Source organism: Talpa europaea, assembly GCF_964194135.1.
Source record: "Talpa europaea genome assembly, chromosome: 2".
In the NCBI taxonomy this organism is placed as follows: domain Eukaryota; kingdom Metazoa; phylum Chordata; class Mammalia; order Eulipotyphla; family Talpidae; genus Talpa; species Talpa europaea.
Genome location: NC_140068.1, coordinates 36,981,448 through 36,997,818, shown reverse-complemented (window position 1 = coordinate 36,997,818; position 16,371 = coordinate 36,981,448). Strand labels below are relative to the sequence as shown.

At 38.3% G+C, this 16,371-nt stretch overlaps 1 protein-coding gene across 1 annotated transcript in view; it reads left to right on the top strand.

Moving 5' to 3' along the window:
- Positions 1–16,371, top strand: part of LOC311186992 (amine sulfotransferase-like) — a gene marked incomplete at both ends in the record, with an annotated part of 63,825 nt that overhangs the window by 25,722 nt on the left and 21,732 nt on the right. The window contains 2 exons of the mRNA XM_084258193.1: positions 13,915–14,058; positions 14,833–15,041. Of these exons, the coding sequence (XP_084114319.1) occupies positions 13,915–14,058; positions 14,833–15,041 (353 nt within the window). The remainder of the gene's footprint in view (positions 1–13,914; positions 14,059–14,832; positions 15,042–16,371) is intronic.

Here is a 16,371-nt window from a genome sequence, read left to right as displayed (position 1 = left end):
GTTTGTGTATCACACAGAATCCACCAGAAAGTAAGGGGCTCGTATTAGGGGGGACAAGCAGAGCCATGATTTTAGCCTTTGATGATTAGTGCGTCACCACATATCGCACCTATCGTCCAGCTCTGTGACAAAATTCCTGAGGGAAATATCAAAGTGGGAAATAAGACTTGAATGTCACACTACATCTGCCATTTATCAGGAACCCATAATCTTCCCTACCTGACTTCCCCAACAATGTAAGGTTCTCACAGGTGTGGAACATGCCCTATTCCATATGCAGTCAGCAAGAGCCCTGATATGAAAGTGTTAGTGAGAAAGTGTTTCATTCAGAGTTGAAATGATTGAGTGCAAAATGTGTCTTAATGTAGGATTTAAAAGAAAGACCAAAGCTCAAGGGTGCCTTAGATCTATGGTCAGCTTGCAAATGTTGTCTTTTTCCTGACCCTTTGTTTGGTTCCTTTATATTCCACATATAAGTGAAGCTATCTGATATTTATCTTCTTCCTTCTGACTTATTTCACTTAGCACAATCCCTTCTAGCTTCATCCATGTTGCCAAAAATGGCCAGAATTTACCTTTTTTTGATCACTGGGTAGTATTCCATTGTGTATATGTATTAGATCTTCTTGATCCATTGATGAAATCACTCCAGAGACTAAACTGGCTGGCAATGTTTTTTTCCCCTTGATACCCAAAAATAGCCTCATAAAGTGTTGAAACAGGCAATCTCTCACCTAAATCCTTACCTATCTAGGCTGTGACACTTCAGTATTGAGCTTGGAAAGATACAGATAAGTCATACTTTGCAAAGTTTCTTCCAAAGTGGCCCTGGAAAGTAGCAGGAGACTATGGTTCTGTGGTGGGGATGCCCTATGGCCATAGTTGGGCAGTAGCACACACAGTCCACTCAGGTGCCTCCTGTCTGCCAGGCCCATTGGGTCACAGAGTATGAGCCTTGTGGTCCATAGATAATCATCCTCATCAGGAGATTTAAGTTTCATAAATCACAGTCTGCGGCAGAAAGGAGTAGGTGGGAGGAGGGCTGGGAAGTTTGGGTAAGTGGATAGCCACGTGCCAAAGATAAAACTAAATGTATTCTTCACTCCCTTCACAAAAATTAATTCAAAATGGATTAAGGTCTGGATATAAGTACCCAAACTATAAATACTTGAGAGGAAACACGGGATGATACCACCAGACATGTAACCACAAGATGAATTTGGGAATGCAACTCCAGTGGCAAGGGAAGCAAAAGCAAAACGAAACAAGTGGGACCACAAACAAAAAAACTTCATCTCAAAATAAACTGTCATGAAAACAAAAGGACTCTCTAAAAATTGGGAGAAAACACTTGAACGTCACACATCTGATAAGGCGTACATTCCAAACTAAACAATGTACTTATTCAATACATCAGTGTTAAAAAGGATTAAATAGTGTCTTTTAGGAAAACAATGGATGGCTCTCAAGGTGGTTATATTCAGTGAAATAAACCACAAAGTGAAGAAGTTATCAGATGGTTTCATTCATCTGTGGAATATACATATATATTAAATATATGTGTGTGTGTGTATATATATATATATATATATATATATATAAGCATATACTGGAAAAATACAGGAAAACCAAATCTTGTGAAAATATTTTGGTTACCAGAAGGGCCAGAGGGGAGGGAGGAGAGTGTTTAGGAGGGAAATAGAATATTGTCATGAGTAACTTGGTGAAGGGTGAGTGGAACATGTATACACCGAAGGAGTAAAAAGGTAACTCCGAAATTAAAATAATAAAATAAATAAACTTTACAAATTTATTTAAAGAAAAAATGTTGAGATTCATATTTCCTATTAACATTCAACGTAACACCAAATTCAACATAAACATGTTTCACATTGTATTTTGGTTTCAAGTTCATTTAAGAAAATAGGTCATTTCTTTTCCTCAGCAATTTTTCACAGTTCACCGTGATTAGCACAACAACTAAGCCATAAACTATTTCCAACAAGAGCTCAACTGTCTAGCAGCTGACTTTGGTTTGTGGATGAAAAAAAATCATTAGGTCTATTGACAGGGAATTAACATAGCAGTTTAGTCCTTGAACAATTATCACAAGAAGATCCTCACATTTACCATTTTCTGACTGATTAAAATTGATACAAGAAAATAGACTGAGCACTACTTGGAAAACTGGCAGTCACATACAAAAAATGAAATGAATCAGTAAACTTCACATTCACAAAAATTAAAATGGATGACTCAATGTAAAACTTAAAGTCATAAAACTCCCAGAAGAAAATATAGGCAGTCAGCTCCTTGAAGATCTGTGATGATTTCATGAATCTGACACCAAAAGCAAAAGCAAACAAAGCAAAAATGAACCATATATATGGAATTAAAAAGCTTCTGACCAGTAAAGGTAACTATCATTTATTTTTATATACAAATTCCCCAAGAATTACTTGAATTCAAGAAATTCGAGCTGATTCTGTTGGGGTTTTTTTGACATGTCTCTAGCATTCATTATGTATTTCTTCACTTTCCACTATAATAACAATTTGCACTTGTATCTTTCTTTCCCCTCCTCTGAAATCAACCATTTCCTTGGGTTCCTCCAAATTGAGATTGTTTTTTATAAACCAGGATCTTGGCTGTTGGCATGCTCATTGCTCTATATTTCATTGTTTTTAGGTCCCATAGCAGACAGATCTAGAAAATATGTTATTGTATAATTTGATAATGACATGAAATGGTGTGTTCCCAATTGACTCAATTCTTTAAACTCGTAAAAGATGTAAAAAGATTTTTTTAGTTTTAAATTTTTTAATATTTTATTTTATATAATTACATCATTTTTCATCTTTGCACAATGTATGCATTTTCATTTTGGTTATATCCCCTATACAATTGCACCCCCCCTTATTTTGACTCTAGTTCTTTCTCTCCCTTCCCTTCCCTCCTCCCCCCAAAATAGTGTTTCTCTGGTTTATAGTTGCTTGTTGATTTTGATTATTACTTTGTATTGATTAGTCTTTTTCCTGGTCTCTTATTTAGGTTTTCTAAATTCCTGCTATGAGTGAGACCATCCAGTATTTTTCTTTTTCTTTTTGTCTTATTTCGCTGAGCATGATCCCTTCTAGCTCCATCCATGTTGCTGCAAACTGCATGTGTTTATTGCACACAACACTAATGATAAAGGACTGATCACAAAAATCTACAAAGAGCTAATGAGACTCAACAAAAACAAAGAAAATAATGTAGTCAAAAAATGGGCAGAAGAGCTAGAAAGAAACTTCTCTGAAGAAGAAATGCAAATGGCCAACAGGCATATGAAAAAATGTTCAACATCACTTGTAATCGGGGAAATGGAAATCAAAACTACCATGAGATACCATCTCACACCAGTGAGAATGGCACATATTAAAAAAACTAGCAACAACAAATGTTGGCGAGGGTGTGGAGAAAAAGGAACTCTCCTGCACTGCTGGTGGGAGTGCAAACTGGTCCAACCACTACGGAGAGCTGTGTGGAGATTTCTTGAACTACTAAACATAGAGCTTCCATGTGATCCAGCAATTCCACTCCTAGGTATTTACCCAAATGACACCGAAACAGTAATTCCAAAGGGCACCTGCATACCTATGTTTATAGCAGCACTATTTACAATAGCTAAGATATGGAAACAACCCAAATGCTCAAAAAAGATGTAAAAAGTTTTAATGAACTGTACATGTGGAGTAAGGAAGAGGAAGAAGTTACTGCATCACAGTTACACAAGGACTTTAACATCCATTTTTCCATTTTTGCCTTTGGTTCGTATTTTAAACAGACCATTATTAGAACAGGGTACACATCCAAAAATCTTAGAAAGTTAAGATTTTCACTAAACTTTGGATACCTCCAAGAAGGCAAAATGTTAATAATATTCTTAGTTCTTAGGTGAGCATATCAATTTTTTTTTGTATAATTTTGAAGTAACTGGGACCTCCCCGGTGGCGTAGTGGTTGCGTGCTGGGTTGCAAAACTGCCCACAGCCTCTGCAACACCAGTTCCATCCCTGGCCACTGGGGAGGGTCCCACATGGTGCACAGACCTCTCCTGCCACACCCGCTGCTTCCTTCATCGGTGTACTTTATCAGTCTGCCTGTTCTGCTCCCTGCTCTGGTGGATTCTTTCACCTTCCCGTGCTTCTGACTATACCCAGTGCTTGTATAAATAAACAAATAAATAAATAAATAAATAAATAAATAAATAAATAAATAAATAAATAAATAAACAAACAAACAAAATAAATAAATCTTAAAAAAAATATTGAAGTATCTAAAAAGATTCCCTTGGTCACAGATGCAGTACGGATTTTTTCACTTTTGTGTTATTAAAGATTATTAAACAAGGAAGGAACACAAAAAAAGATCTCAGGTATCTCAAAAGTCTCCAAAAATTTCAGGTCAATGAACATGTGTTATGAAATCAGAATTTCTTGCATAAGCTGTTTATTTGAATAACATTTACTCCCACTGATTTCTACTTTTCATGCTATGCCACTCACACAAAATAGATTGGCTTGTAAATAAACAAGTGAAATAAGAGTCAGGCTTAGCTTTTACAAGATTAAATGACATTTAGTTAAGCAACTTAACAGTGAAGATTTATATATTGAAAGGATTGAAAGTCTTCCTTAGGATCAAATTCTATGTTTAGTGACACCCTTAATTCATTATTAAGCAGCAATTTATGCAGGCAGTGGATGACTGAGATGGGCTAAAGAGTCCAAGACTGAAGGTAGGGCAAACTTGAGAAAATTTAAATATTGCAGAATTCAAAAAAAAAAAAAAAGACAGAGTCTTCTGTAATGTCTACTTAAAGGAAAAAGCAGAAATGGAAGGGCATCACTTGGGAAGGAAAACTGTATCTTTTGGTAAAGAGAATTTAAATACTCTGAGTTTATAAAGTGCTTGGAACCTTCCACAGTTGTAGCAGCTTTACATAGATTGGTGCAATAAAGACCAGAGGAATGGACACCTGTCCACTGAGACAGATTGGAAAGACTTTACTAACCATCCTTTATGCCCAGAAAGCGGTTGTTGTAACCTCAAATACAGCTTTCTGTTAGCAATATAGTTGCCAAAGTTCAGTAATATGATGCCTACCTGCAGTTATCTTATCTCCAACACTTTTGAGCTTTTGGAAACAACCTGATATATTTTTCCTAAGAACAACAAAATCTTACCCCATGTATTTATCTAACCTGGACTGTGTGCTGAGTTCTGGGGACACCCCTCATTGGCCAAGACAAACTCTTTATTAAGTATTTATTTCTCAGTAGTGTCTCAATTCCTATCATTCCTAAAATTATACTAGAAGTGAATTTTCTTCATCTACGGATCAGCAACAGTGAGTAGCACAAGGGCTGCCTTACAGACTCTTCATTCTCACCTTCTCATCAGCACATAAATGAATTATTTTTTCTCTTCCATTTTCTATGTTTCCTCCTTTTTTTTTTTTTTTGGACGTCTGTGCAAGACGACACGGGACACGCACTATGTCTATTCTCTTTATTCATCATTTTCTCCAATATCCATCAAGGAGATGCAAGAAATATAAGACATGCCAAAGTCAAATACTTCATGAATCCACCTCACCACCTACACTTTTATTTCTGTGTCACAGCAGCTTTCATAATTCTCTTCTTGTAACTGAGAATCACAGAGAAACAGCCAGAAAGATAGAGGTGATGTTCAGAGTGTTTGTGTGGGCTGTCTGTCACTCTTCTCTCAGCATCCAGATTTCTAGAGTTGGGGCATTTGAGGGGTGTAGGTAACATTTTGTGAGGGGGGTCAGGAGGTGGATGATAGTGGTACATTCATTTTAGCCTTTTATTCAACATTATTTTCTACTTATAGACAACCTCATTTGTCCATGTCACACAGTATAAATTTTCCTTCACCACTTTCCTAAAGCTGATTTCTCATAGTTCTTTTCCTGAAAATTTGTGATGACATTGTCAAAATAACTCTCCATCTATGTCTATGATGGACTAGTCTTTGAAACTTTTCAACCAGTCTATTTTATCTTCATTTCTCAATAGTTGAAGTTTCTTGAACTTCAATTTTCAGTGAGGAAACCTCTAGCAGAGTAGTAAGGCATTAATAGGCTCATTTTGGGGAGTAAAATGATGTCCTATACTTGTTTTTCTGGAGGTAGAGATAAAAATCTCTTGTGACACCAAAATAATACTTTATTATTCCTTTGATTCTAATTTTCTTAGAGTGAATGATAGAGTTTCTAAAATGTAGTTTCCAGGTCACATTCCTTAGCAACTCAGAACTTAATGGTCTGTTAAATACTGATCCTAGTTATGAATCTTAAACAGTCTGTTATGAATTGTAAGCTGGAATATATACCCAGAAAACTAGGTGGTTCTAATACAAATGATTTTCTACTCTTGTTCATTATAACTCCAACCATTGACACACCTCTATTGATCAGATGAGTTTAACTATTTGTTAAGGGTTTAATGTTGTTTCTTGGAATACACAGCAATTTCTGAAGAATTCTTAACTGAAACATATGCTAGTTCAAACCAAATAGATTTATGAACTTCTGGGATTCACTCCTATATTTAATATTCAAGAACAGATTTTTGAGGGAAGGAAGCACAATGGACTATGGGTGATTTGGTGGTGGGTGCACTACAATAGTGAACCTGATGAGGGAGTCCTATTGTTACCTCAATAAAAAATAAAAATAAATTTAAAAAAGAATAGATTTCTTAGGGTGAGCTAATATAAAGAAATGGTTGGTTGGACAAAAGTTTTGAACAGATATATTTGGAACTGCTTGCTTCTTCATTTTATTTTTTCTTTGTACTTATATTTCTTTCAGATTTGTGATTTTAAAAAAACCCTTCTGTTGGATAATAGAATAATAACCATTACATATATAATATATAATATTGTGCAACTTGGTGAGGCCAACATTACCAAAGTAAAACCGTTTAGTATAACTGGTGCAGAATTATTCCACAATTAATTTTATTTTTTTTATTTATTTATTTATTTATTTATTTTTTATAAATTTTATTGTTATATTCCCCATACAATTGCAGCCCCCCCATTCTGACCCCAATCCCTCCCCTCCCGCCCCCGCCCCCCTAAAAGTGTCTCTGGTTCATAGTTGTTTGTTGATTTTGATTTTCACTTTCTTATAGTTATTCATTTTCCTGGTCCCTTATTTAAGTTTTCTAGATTCCTGCTATGAGTGAGACCATCCGGTATTTTTCTTTTTCTTTTTGGCTTATTTCGCTGAGCATGATCCCTTCCAGCGCCATCCATGTTGCTGCAAATTGCATGTGTTTATCTTTTTTGAATGCTGAGTAATATTCCATGGTATATATGTACCACATCTTCTTGATCCAGTCATCTATTTTTGGGCATTTGGGTTGTTTCCAAAGCTTAGCTATTGTAAACAGTGCTGCTATAAACATAGGGGTGCAGGTGTTCTTTGGAATTGATGTTTCTGTGTCCTTTGGGTAAATACCTAGGAGTGGAATTGCTGGATCCTATGGAAGCTCTATGTTTAGTAGGTCCAGAAATCTCCACACAGCTTTCCACAGTGGTTGGACCAGTTTGCACTCCCACCAACAGTGCAGAAGAGTTCCTTTTTCTCCACACCCTCGCCAACATTTGTTGTTGCTAGTTTTTTTAATATGTGCCATTCTCACTGGTGTAAGATGGTATCTCATGGTAGTTTTGATTTGCATTTCCCTGATGACAAGTGATGTTGAACATTTTTTCATATGCCTGTTGGCCATTTGCATTTCCTCTTCAGAGAAGTTTCTTTTAAGCTCTTCTGCCCATTTTTTGACTGGATTATTTTCTTTGTTGTTGTTGAGTCTCATCAGCTCTTTGCAGATTTTTGTGATCAGTCCTTTATCATTAGTGTTGGGTGCAAAAATGTTCTCCCAGTTGGTGGGGTTTCTCTTTGTTTTTGTTATTGTCTCTTTTGCTGTGCAAAAGCTCTTTAATTTGATGTAGTCCCAGCTGTTTATCTTTGCCTTCACTATCACTGCTTTGGGTGATGTGTCTGTAAAGATGTCTTTGATGTGCAAATCACGTAGTGTTTCGCCTATATTTCCTTCTATATATTTTATGGTTTCAGGTCTTATGTCTAGTTCTTTAATCCATTTTGAGTTGATTTTTGTGTATGGTGTGAGGTGGTGGTCAATCTTCATTCTTTTGCATGTAGCGACCCAGTTTTCCCAGCACCATTTATTGAACAAACTTTCTTTGCTCCAATGCATATTCTTTGCACCTTTGTCAAAGATTAGTTGACCATAAATCTGTGGGTTTATTTCTGGATTTTCTATTCGATTCCATTGGTCTGTATGTCTGTTCTTGTTCCAATACCATGCAGTTTTGATGATTATGGCTTTGTAGTATAGTTTGAAGTCTGGGAGTCTGATGCCTCCATTCCCTTCTTTTTTTTTTCAGGAGAGCTTTGGCTATTCGGGGTTTTTTGTGATTCCATATGAATTTCATCAATAATTGTTCTATTTCTTTGAAGAATGACATTGAAATTTTGATTGGAATAGCATTGAATCTGTATATTGCTTTTGGAAGGATGGCCATTTTAATAATGTTTATTCTTCCAATCCATGAGCAGGGGATGTCTCTCCATTTCTTTGTGTCTTCTTCTATTTCTTTTAACAGTGTTTTATAGTTTTCTTTGTATAGGTCCTTTACCTCTTTTGTTAGATTTATTCCCAAATATTTGATTTTTTTTGTTTCAATAACAAAAGGGATGGTCTTTTTGATTTCTTCTTCTTCAGATTTATTGTTTGTGTATAGGAAGGCTACTGACTTTTGCATGTTGATTTTGTATCCTGCCACTTTACTGAACTGATTGATGAGTTGAATTAGCTTTTCTGTGGAGTTTTTGGGGTTCTCTATGTATAATATCATATCGTCTGCAAATAGTGATAGTTTGACTTCTTCTTTTCCTATTTGGATTCCTTGGATGTCTTTCTCTTGTCTTATTGCCCTGGCTAGGACTTCCAGTATTATATTGAAAAGCAGTGGTGAGAGTGGACATCCTTGTCTTGTTCCAGATCTTAATGGAATTGCTTTCAGCTTTTCACCATTGAGAATGATACTGGCTGTTGGCTTGTCATAGATGGCCTTTATGATGTTGAGGTATGTTCCTTGTATCCCAAGAATTTCAAGGGCTTTTATCATGAATGGGTGTTGCACTTTGTCGAAAGCTTTCTCAGCATCTATTGATATTATCATATGGTTTTTATATTTCTTTTTGTTGATGTGTTGGATAACGTTGATTGATTTTCAGATGTTAAACCATCCTTGTGCCCCTGGAATGAATCCAACTTGGTCGTGGTGAATTATCTTATGGATACATTGTTGGATTCTGATAGCTAAAATTTTATTGAGGATTTTTGCATCAGTGTTCATTAGGGAGATTGGCCTGTAGTTTTCCTTTTTTGTGTTGTCCTTGTTCGGTTTTGGTATTAGTGTAATGTTGGCTTCATAAAACGTGTTTGGTATTGTCCCTTCCTTCTCAATTTTTTGGAAGAGTTTGTGAAGGATAGGCACTAATTCGTCTCTGAATGTTTGGTAGAATTCATTTGTAAATCCATCAGGTCCTGGGCTTTTGTTTTTGGGGAGGTTTTTGATTACCATTTCAATTTCGCTAATTGTAATTGGTCTGTTTAGGTGTTCTATTTCTTCTTTATCTAGCTTTGGGTGATTGTAGAGTTGTAGGAATTTGTCCATCTCCTCTAGATTATTAAACTTGTTTCCATATAACTGTTCATAGTAGTTACTGATTATTCTTTTGATTTCTGCTGTGTCCGTTGTGATTTCTCCTCTTTCATTGATGATCCTGTTTATTTGTGCTTTCTCCCTTTTTTCCTTTGTGAGCCTGGCTAGGGGTTTGTCTATTTTATTGATTTTTTCAAAGAACGAGCTCTTGGTTTCATTGATCTTTTGGATTGTTTTTTTAGTTTCAATTTCATTTATTTCTGCTTTGGTTTTTATTATTTCTTTTCTTCTACTGGTTTTGGGGTTTTTTTTGTTGTTCTTTTTCTAGATCTTTGAGCTTCGAGATTAGGTTGTTTCTTTGCGTTCTTTCTTGTTTCTTGATGTGAGCTTCTATTGCTATATATTTTCCTCTTATTACTGCTTTTGCTGCATCCCATACATTTAGGATATTGGTGTCCTCCTTGTCGTTCAATTCAAAAAATTTTTTAATTTCTTCTTTGATCTCCTCATTAGTCCAATGGTCTTCCAGTAGTGTGGTTTTTAATCTCCATGAGGTAGGAAAGTTCCTTGCCTTCTTTTTATGGTTTATTTCTAGTTTGATGCCTTCATGGTTAGAAAAGATGGTTGATATGATTTCAATCTTGGTGTATCTGTTGATGTTTGTCTTGTGCCCCAGTATGTGATCGATCCTGGAGAATGATCCGTGTGCGCTTGAGAAAAATGTGTACTCCATTTTTTTGGGGTTTAGTGTTCTATAGATGTCTGTTAAGCCCAATTGCTCTAGGTCTTTATTTAGAGCTTTGGTTTCTTTACTTATTTTTTGTCTTGTTGATCTATCCATTGTTGATAGTGGTGTGTTGAAGTCTCCCACTACGTATGTGTTTTCTCTGATGTCTGTTTTCAGAGAGGACAACAGTTGTCTGATATATTTTGGTGCTCCTTCGTTTGGTGAGTATATGTTAATGAGTGTTATTTCTTCTTGAAGTATTGTCCCCTTGATCATAATGTAGTGACCATTGGGGTCTCTTTTTATCTTTTTGAGTTTGAAATCTGTTTTATCTGATATAAGTATAGCTGTTCCTGCTTTCTTTTTTGGTCCATTTGCTTGTAGGATTGTTTTCCATCCTTTAACTTTGAGCCTATTTTTATCTTTTGTAGCTAAATGTGTTTCCTGGAGACAGCAAAAGTTTGGGTTTTGTTTCTTAATCCAGGCTGCAACTCTGTGTCTTTTTATTGAAGAGTTTAGTCCATTTACATTTAGAGTTAATATTGATATGTTAACATCTGTATTTGCCATTGTGTTTGTCTTTCCTTTGATTTTATTTATTTATTCTTTTAATAACTTTTTTTTTTTTGGCCTTCTTTCATTGTTATTCGTCCCTCTGAGGTTCTGGCTTTAGGACTCCTTGTAGTATTTTTTGGAGTGGGGGTTTAGTTGCAATGAAATTCCGGAGTTTCTGTTTGTCTGGGAAGGTCCATATTCTTTCTTCAAAGAGGAAGGAGAGCTTTGCGGGATAGAGTATTCTTGGTTGGCATCTGTTTTCTTGGAGTCTGTTGACTATGTCCCTCCACTCTCTCCTTGCCCGTAGTGTTTCTTCGGAGAAGTCTGATGTCAGCCTGATTGGTTTTCCTTTGAATGTTATCTGTTTCTTCCCTCTTGCCAGCTTCATTATTTTTTCCTTGTCCTGGATTCTTGGGAGCTTTACTATTATGTGTCTTGCTGTATTTTTTCTTTCGTCGTGGAAGTTTGGTGTTCTTCTTGCTTCTTGTATATCAATTTTCAGCTCCTTCTTCACATTTGGGAAGTTCTCTTCAATTATCTCTTTGAATATTTTCTCTGTTCCTACATCTCTCTCCTCTCCTTCTGGTATTCCTATAACTCTTATATTTCCTTTCCTCATGGAGTCAGATAGTTCCCGAAGTCTTTCTTCGTTCTTTTTCCTTTGTACTTCTCTTTCCTTTTCTGTTTTGGTTCTTTTTATTTCTGTGTCTTCAAGATTACTTATTCGTTCTTCCATTTCATCTATTCTGCTTTCATTGCTTTTCCCAGAATTCTTTAGTTCTTCCATTAATTCTTTGATCTCCTGCATTTCTTTTACTTCCCTCTTTAGGGACTCAATTTCTTTCTTCTGACCATTGTTTTCCCTCTCTAGGGACTCAATTGCATTCTTCTGATCGTTGATTATTTTTCCCTTATCATTGTTTTCCTTTATGACTTCTGTCAGTTTTTTAATCACGGGAATTTTAAATTCTCTTTCTGGAAGGCTCAGAAATTCTTCCAAGTTATTGTCGTTGCAATCTGGGGGCTGGCTTTCTTTTTGTGGTGTGCTTTTTCTCTGGAGAGTTGCTAGGTTGCGTGTGGTTCTTCTCCTCCCTACTGTCTGTTTTCTAATTTGCCGTATGCGTTGGGACACTGTGTTGTTGGGACTGGCCGGCATCTTGGGTGGGCTTCTCTGTTCCCCTCTGGTTCTTCCAGGAGTCATCTGTCAGTTTCAAGCAGCCTTTACTGGAGAAAGGTCCCTGTTCTAAAATGCCGATGTGGGGACACACTCCCCTATGCGCCTGGTCTGCCCCGGCGGTGGGTTCCTGCTCCCCTCTGGGCTTGGATTGCAGGCCAGAGGGGGTCTGGCGTGGGCGAACTTCCCCCGCTCACCTCTGGCTCCTGAGGAAGCCTTCTGCGGGTAGTCTTTACTGAAGAAATGTCCCTGTTCTAAAATGGTGATGTGGGACACACTCCCTGCGCTTCTGGTCTCAGGCACACTCTTCTGCGCGCCTGGTCTGCCCCGGCTGTGGGTGCTCGCTCTCCCTGTGGGCTCAGACTACTTGTTCGGAAGGGGCCCGGTGTGGGCTAACTCCCCAGCTGGCCACTAGCTCCTTCAGTAGCCTGTGCTGGGGTCAAGTCGCTAGGTGGCGCCAGAGATCTCTCCTAGAGCCCTTGGGGAGCTGATTTTCTACCCCGTGGGACAGGGAGCAGAGCGGGGATGGTAGGGTACACCTCAACGGCTTTGGGGTGCTGTGTCTGCCTTGTGCCCCACCGTCGTGGGGAACCCACGCCCCTAATTTCGTGCCCCTGGTCTCAGTTCCAAAGCCCTCAGGTCCAGGATGCGGGCTGTAGCCCAGATCAGTGGCGCGGGAATGGCGCCTTTTGAATCCCGCTCCCCTGCCTGGGCGCCTTGTTCCTGCTCACTCAGGGAGGGCCTCCGCCGTCTCCCTGCAAGCCTAGGTCGCAGGCACAGGGGCCTGGGCAGCTGCAATCCGAGCCCCGCTTTCGCGCAAGCTTACCGGGCGGCCGGGGCTGTGTGCTGGTGCTGGTCTCCTCCTGGGGGGCGGGGCTCTCTTTAATGGCGCCTGGAGCTCACCTCCGCGGCGGATCCTGCAGGGTTCGCCTCAGCTCCCGTTCACGGGGTGTGGTGGCTGAAATAGTTCCTTTCCACTCACAGTCCCACTTGCTGCGTCCGTTTTTCTTGTTGGGCGTTTTGGTTTGTTGTTTTCCTCCTCTCTGCCGGTCAGAGAGTGCCGCCTCTGTGGGCGGGGGAGGGGAGCAGGGTTCTGCGCTTCCCTCCCTTCTCCCACAATTAATTTTAAACTGTATATCACAAATCAAACCCTCAAAAACTTCTATCAGAGATAGTAAACACCTCATTAAAGAAACAGAAATACAAAGTATGTGGATTGAAGAATTTCTTATTTCTACTGCAATAGAAAAAATCGTAAAAAATAAAAAAAAAATGAGAAACTTGATGCTCAAAGTTTAATGGCTTGGAATCTGGTAAAATTTATATCAGATCTTGCTAGCTCTGCTAGCAGGCCGACCTTGAAAATATGCTGAAGCCTGCTGTACCTTAACAGCCTCATCTGTATGTGTGGAATCATGACAAAACCTCCCTCATGGGGTTTTCTGAAATAAGTTTTAACTTCCTAGCATTTTAGTTTCTTCATCCATAGGATAACAATAATACCTCTAGCACATTAGGTTTTAGTGACGATTAAAGGATTTCATAGGTGCAAGTATTTAGTATGGTGAATGAGCTGACATTTTAGCAGAGCTTGGCACATGTTGAATGCTCAGCAAGTGCTAGTCATTATTAGAAAACTTTGAGGACATGAAAAGAATTAATTTTTTGTACTTGCAGGTGAATAATTATGGACAACACAGATGAGTATCTATTACATTTTAAAGGCTATAATTTTGAACGTTCTTTGTGTGATATTGACCAACTAGAAAATCTAGATGATTTTGAAATCAGAGATGATGATCTCTTCATAGTTACCTACCCAAAATCTGGTAAGTTTGAAGAGTGGGAACACTTGTTATTCTTCTCCATTCTGGTTTGGCAATGGATGTGTACAAAAGCCATTCTCTAGACATTGTCACGTTGCAGTCATGTACTGTGTATACAATATTGTGTGGGAAGTCCTATGAAACAACATGAGAGAGATAAGTTCTTATCTATATCTCAAAAAGATAAAGCTCGAAGGAAGGAGTCTAAGTAAGGAGAAGCACAAAGAGTCTCTGAAAACTTTAAGTAGGAAAATTGAAAAGTACATGAATGAGAGAAGGAACTGAAAAATTAATGTGACTCACTAATGTGGAATCTGAACAACCACATCTCTTCAGAGAAGAAAAGGAACTAAGAGATCTTGATTTTATCTTTTTCATTTTTACATGACTGACAACAATTGTACAAATTCATTAGGAAAGAATGGTTTTGAGAAATGAAAAATTCCAGGGCCCTCCCTGGTGGCACAAGGGGTTGAGTGTAGTACAGCGCTGTGAGGCAGTCCCAGGCAGGGGGAGGTGCCCACATGGCACAGCAGACCTCTCTGTCTTGGCAGCTGCTCCCCTCAGCAGTGTGTTTCAGTCAGCCGGCCTGTTCTGTTCCCTACTCTGTCTCTAGTGAATCCTCTCACCTCCTGCACCTCTGGCCTGTACCCCAGTTCTTTTATGCATAAATAAATCTTTAAAAAAAATTCCAAATACTTTTGGAGTATGTCATTAGTTTGGACATTTATTATTAGAAATTAATTTGCATTCACACACATTTATTTATTTTTACAGGTACCATCTGGACTCAGCAGATATTAAGCTTGATTTACTTTGAGAAACACCGCAAGAGAACTGAAACCATGGAGACATTAGATCGAGTCCCATTTCTTGAATACAATATAAGGAAAGTCGACTATCTCAACAGACCCTCCCCCAGGCTCTTTTGTACTCACCTGCCTTATTACTTAGTGCCAAAAGGTTTCAAGAACAAAAAAGCTAAAGTAAGTATAGAAATGGATTACAAACATACCTTATTCAATATTCAGAAAAAGTCTAATCACACAGATGCCATTTTGGGCAACTTGGAGGACGCTCTGTTCCCCTTCCCCCTTATGGTGAAATGAAATCCACAATTATTTTAATAATGTTCTATTTCTGGAATAAATCTTACTGGCTTATAAAATAATAGTTATTTTAACAGTACTGAAAGAGGTCTGTTATTTGTTCAATTTTTATAACTATTATGAAACATATTTTCTATGATAGTTCTATCTTTATTTGATTTTAGTATCTCTGTAATTCTATTTGTGTTAAGACAAATTTTTGAAGCTTTGTGTGTTTTTGCTAAGTTACTAAATAGTTTAAAGATTTATTAACAAATTTTGTAGTTTATTGATATCCATTTTAAAAATATCCCAGCCTGTGAACTTTGTATCTCTACAGCATTTTTATTGTTTCATAGTTGTTTTTTTTTTTTTTTAATTGGCTGTCAGACCGCCCATGGGCCAGCCAGCTAAGAGAGAGAGAGAGTTTGGGAATGTAGGGTTTCAGAACAGACAGGTCAGCAAGGCAACTCACCTCAGGCTCCACTCCTCGCTCTCAGCAGGGAAAAAGCTTCAGGGATGAAGGTGCCTGCTTGTTCAAGGGCTCTAAATTGCCAATTGAACAGTAAAATTTTTTGGCAGTTAGATCCAAACAAGGGACAAAAGTTTCTGTTTAGGTCTTTAAGCTTTGAGATGAATCCTTGCTAGCCAGAAGAGGTGTCCAGTAGTGCTGCCAGAAGTGGCAGTCTGGATGGCCAGGAAAGATTTCTCTTTTCCCTCAACTCCAAAAGTGCATTTTATGGAGTGATGGCCTGGGACATAAGGCCATCCCTGTGGGACAAAGAGGACACTCTGATGTAGTCATCTGTTGTTCTGGCCACCCCTATCAACCCTGAGTTTTCTGATGGAGAGATGGGGATGTCTGACAGCAGCAGCCTTGTGTTAATTTACATCCAGTCTCTCGCTTAGAAGTCTGTTTGACCTAGCATGTGGATGAGAGACCCCATGAGGTGGTGGAGTGGTGGACGGTGAGTGCTTTCGGTTTAAAGGGCCCAAGTACCTGGTGGTGTGTAGCAGGTTTGCAGACTGTCTTTTCCAGTCAGGTAACCCGTTTACTTTGTGCTAACTGGCCAGAGCTTTGGTAGCTCACCTTTGACCTGCTGGATTGATCCTTATTTTCTCTGCATCAGCGCCAGGGGGCTCTATTGGATGACAGCTGGTTTGGACCTTCCCTAAGTGACTGGGAACATGCCTGCCCAGTTCATGGGGGATGGTTGGTTTTTGAGGG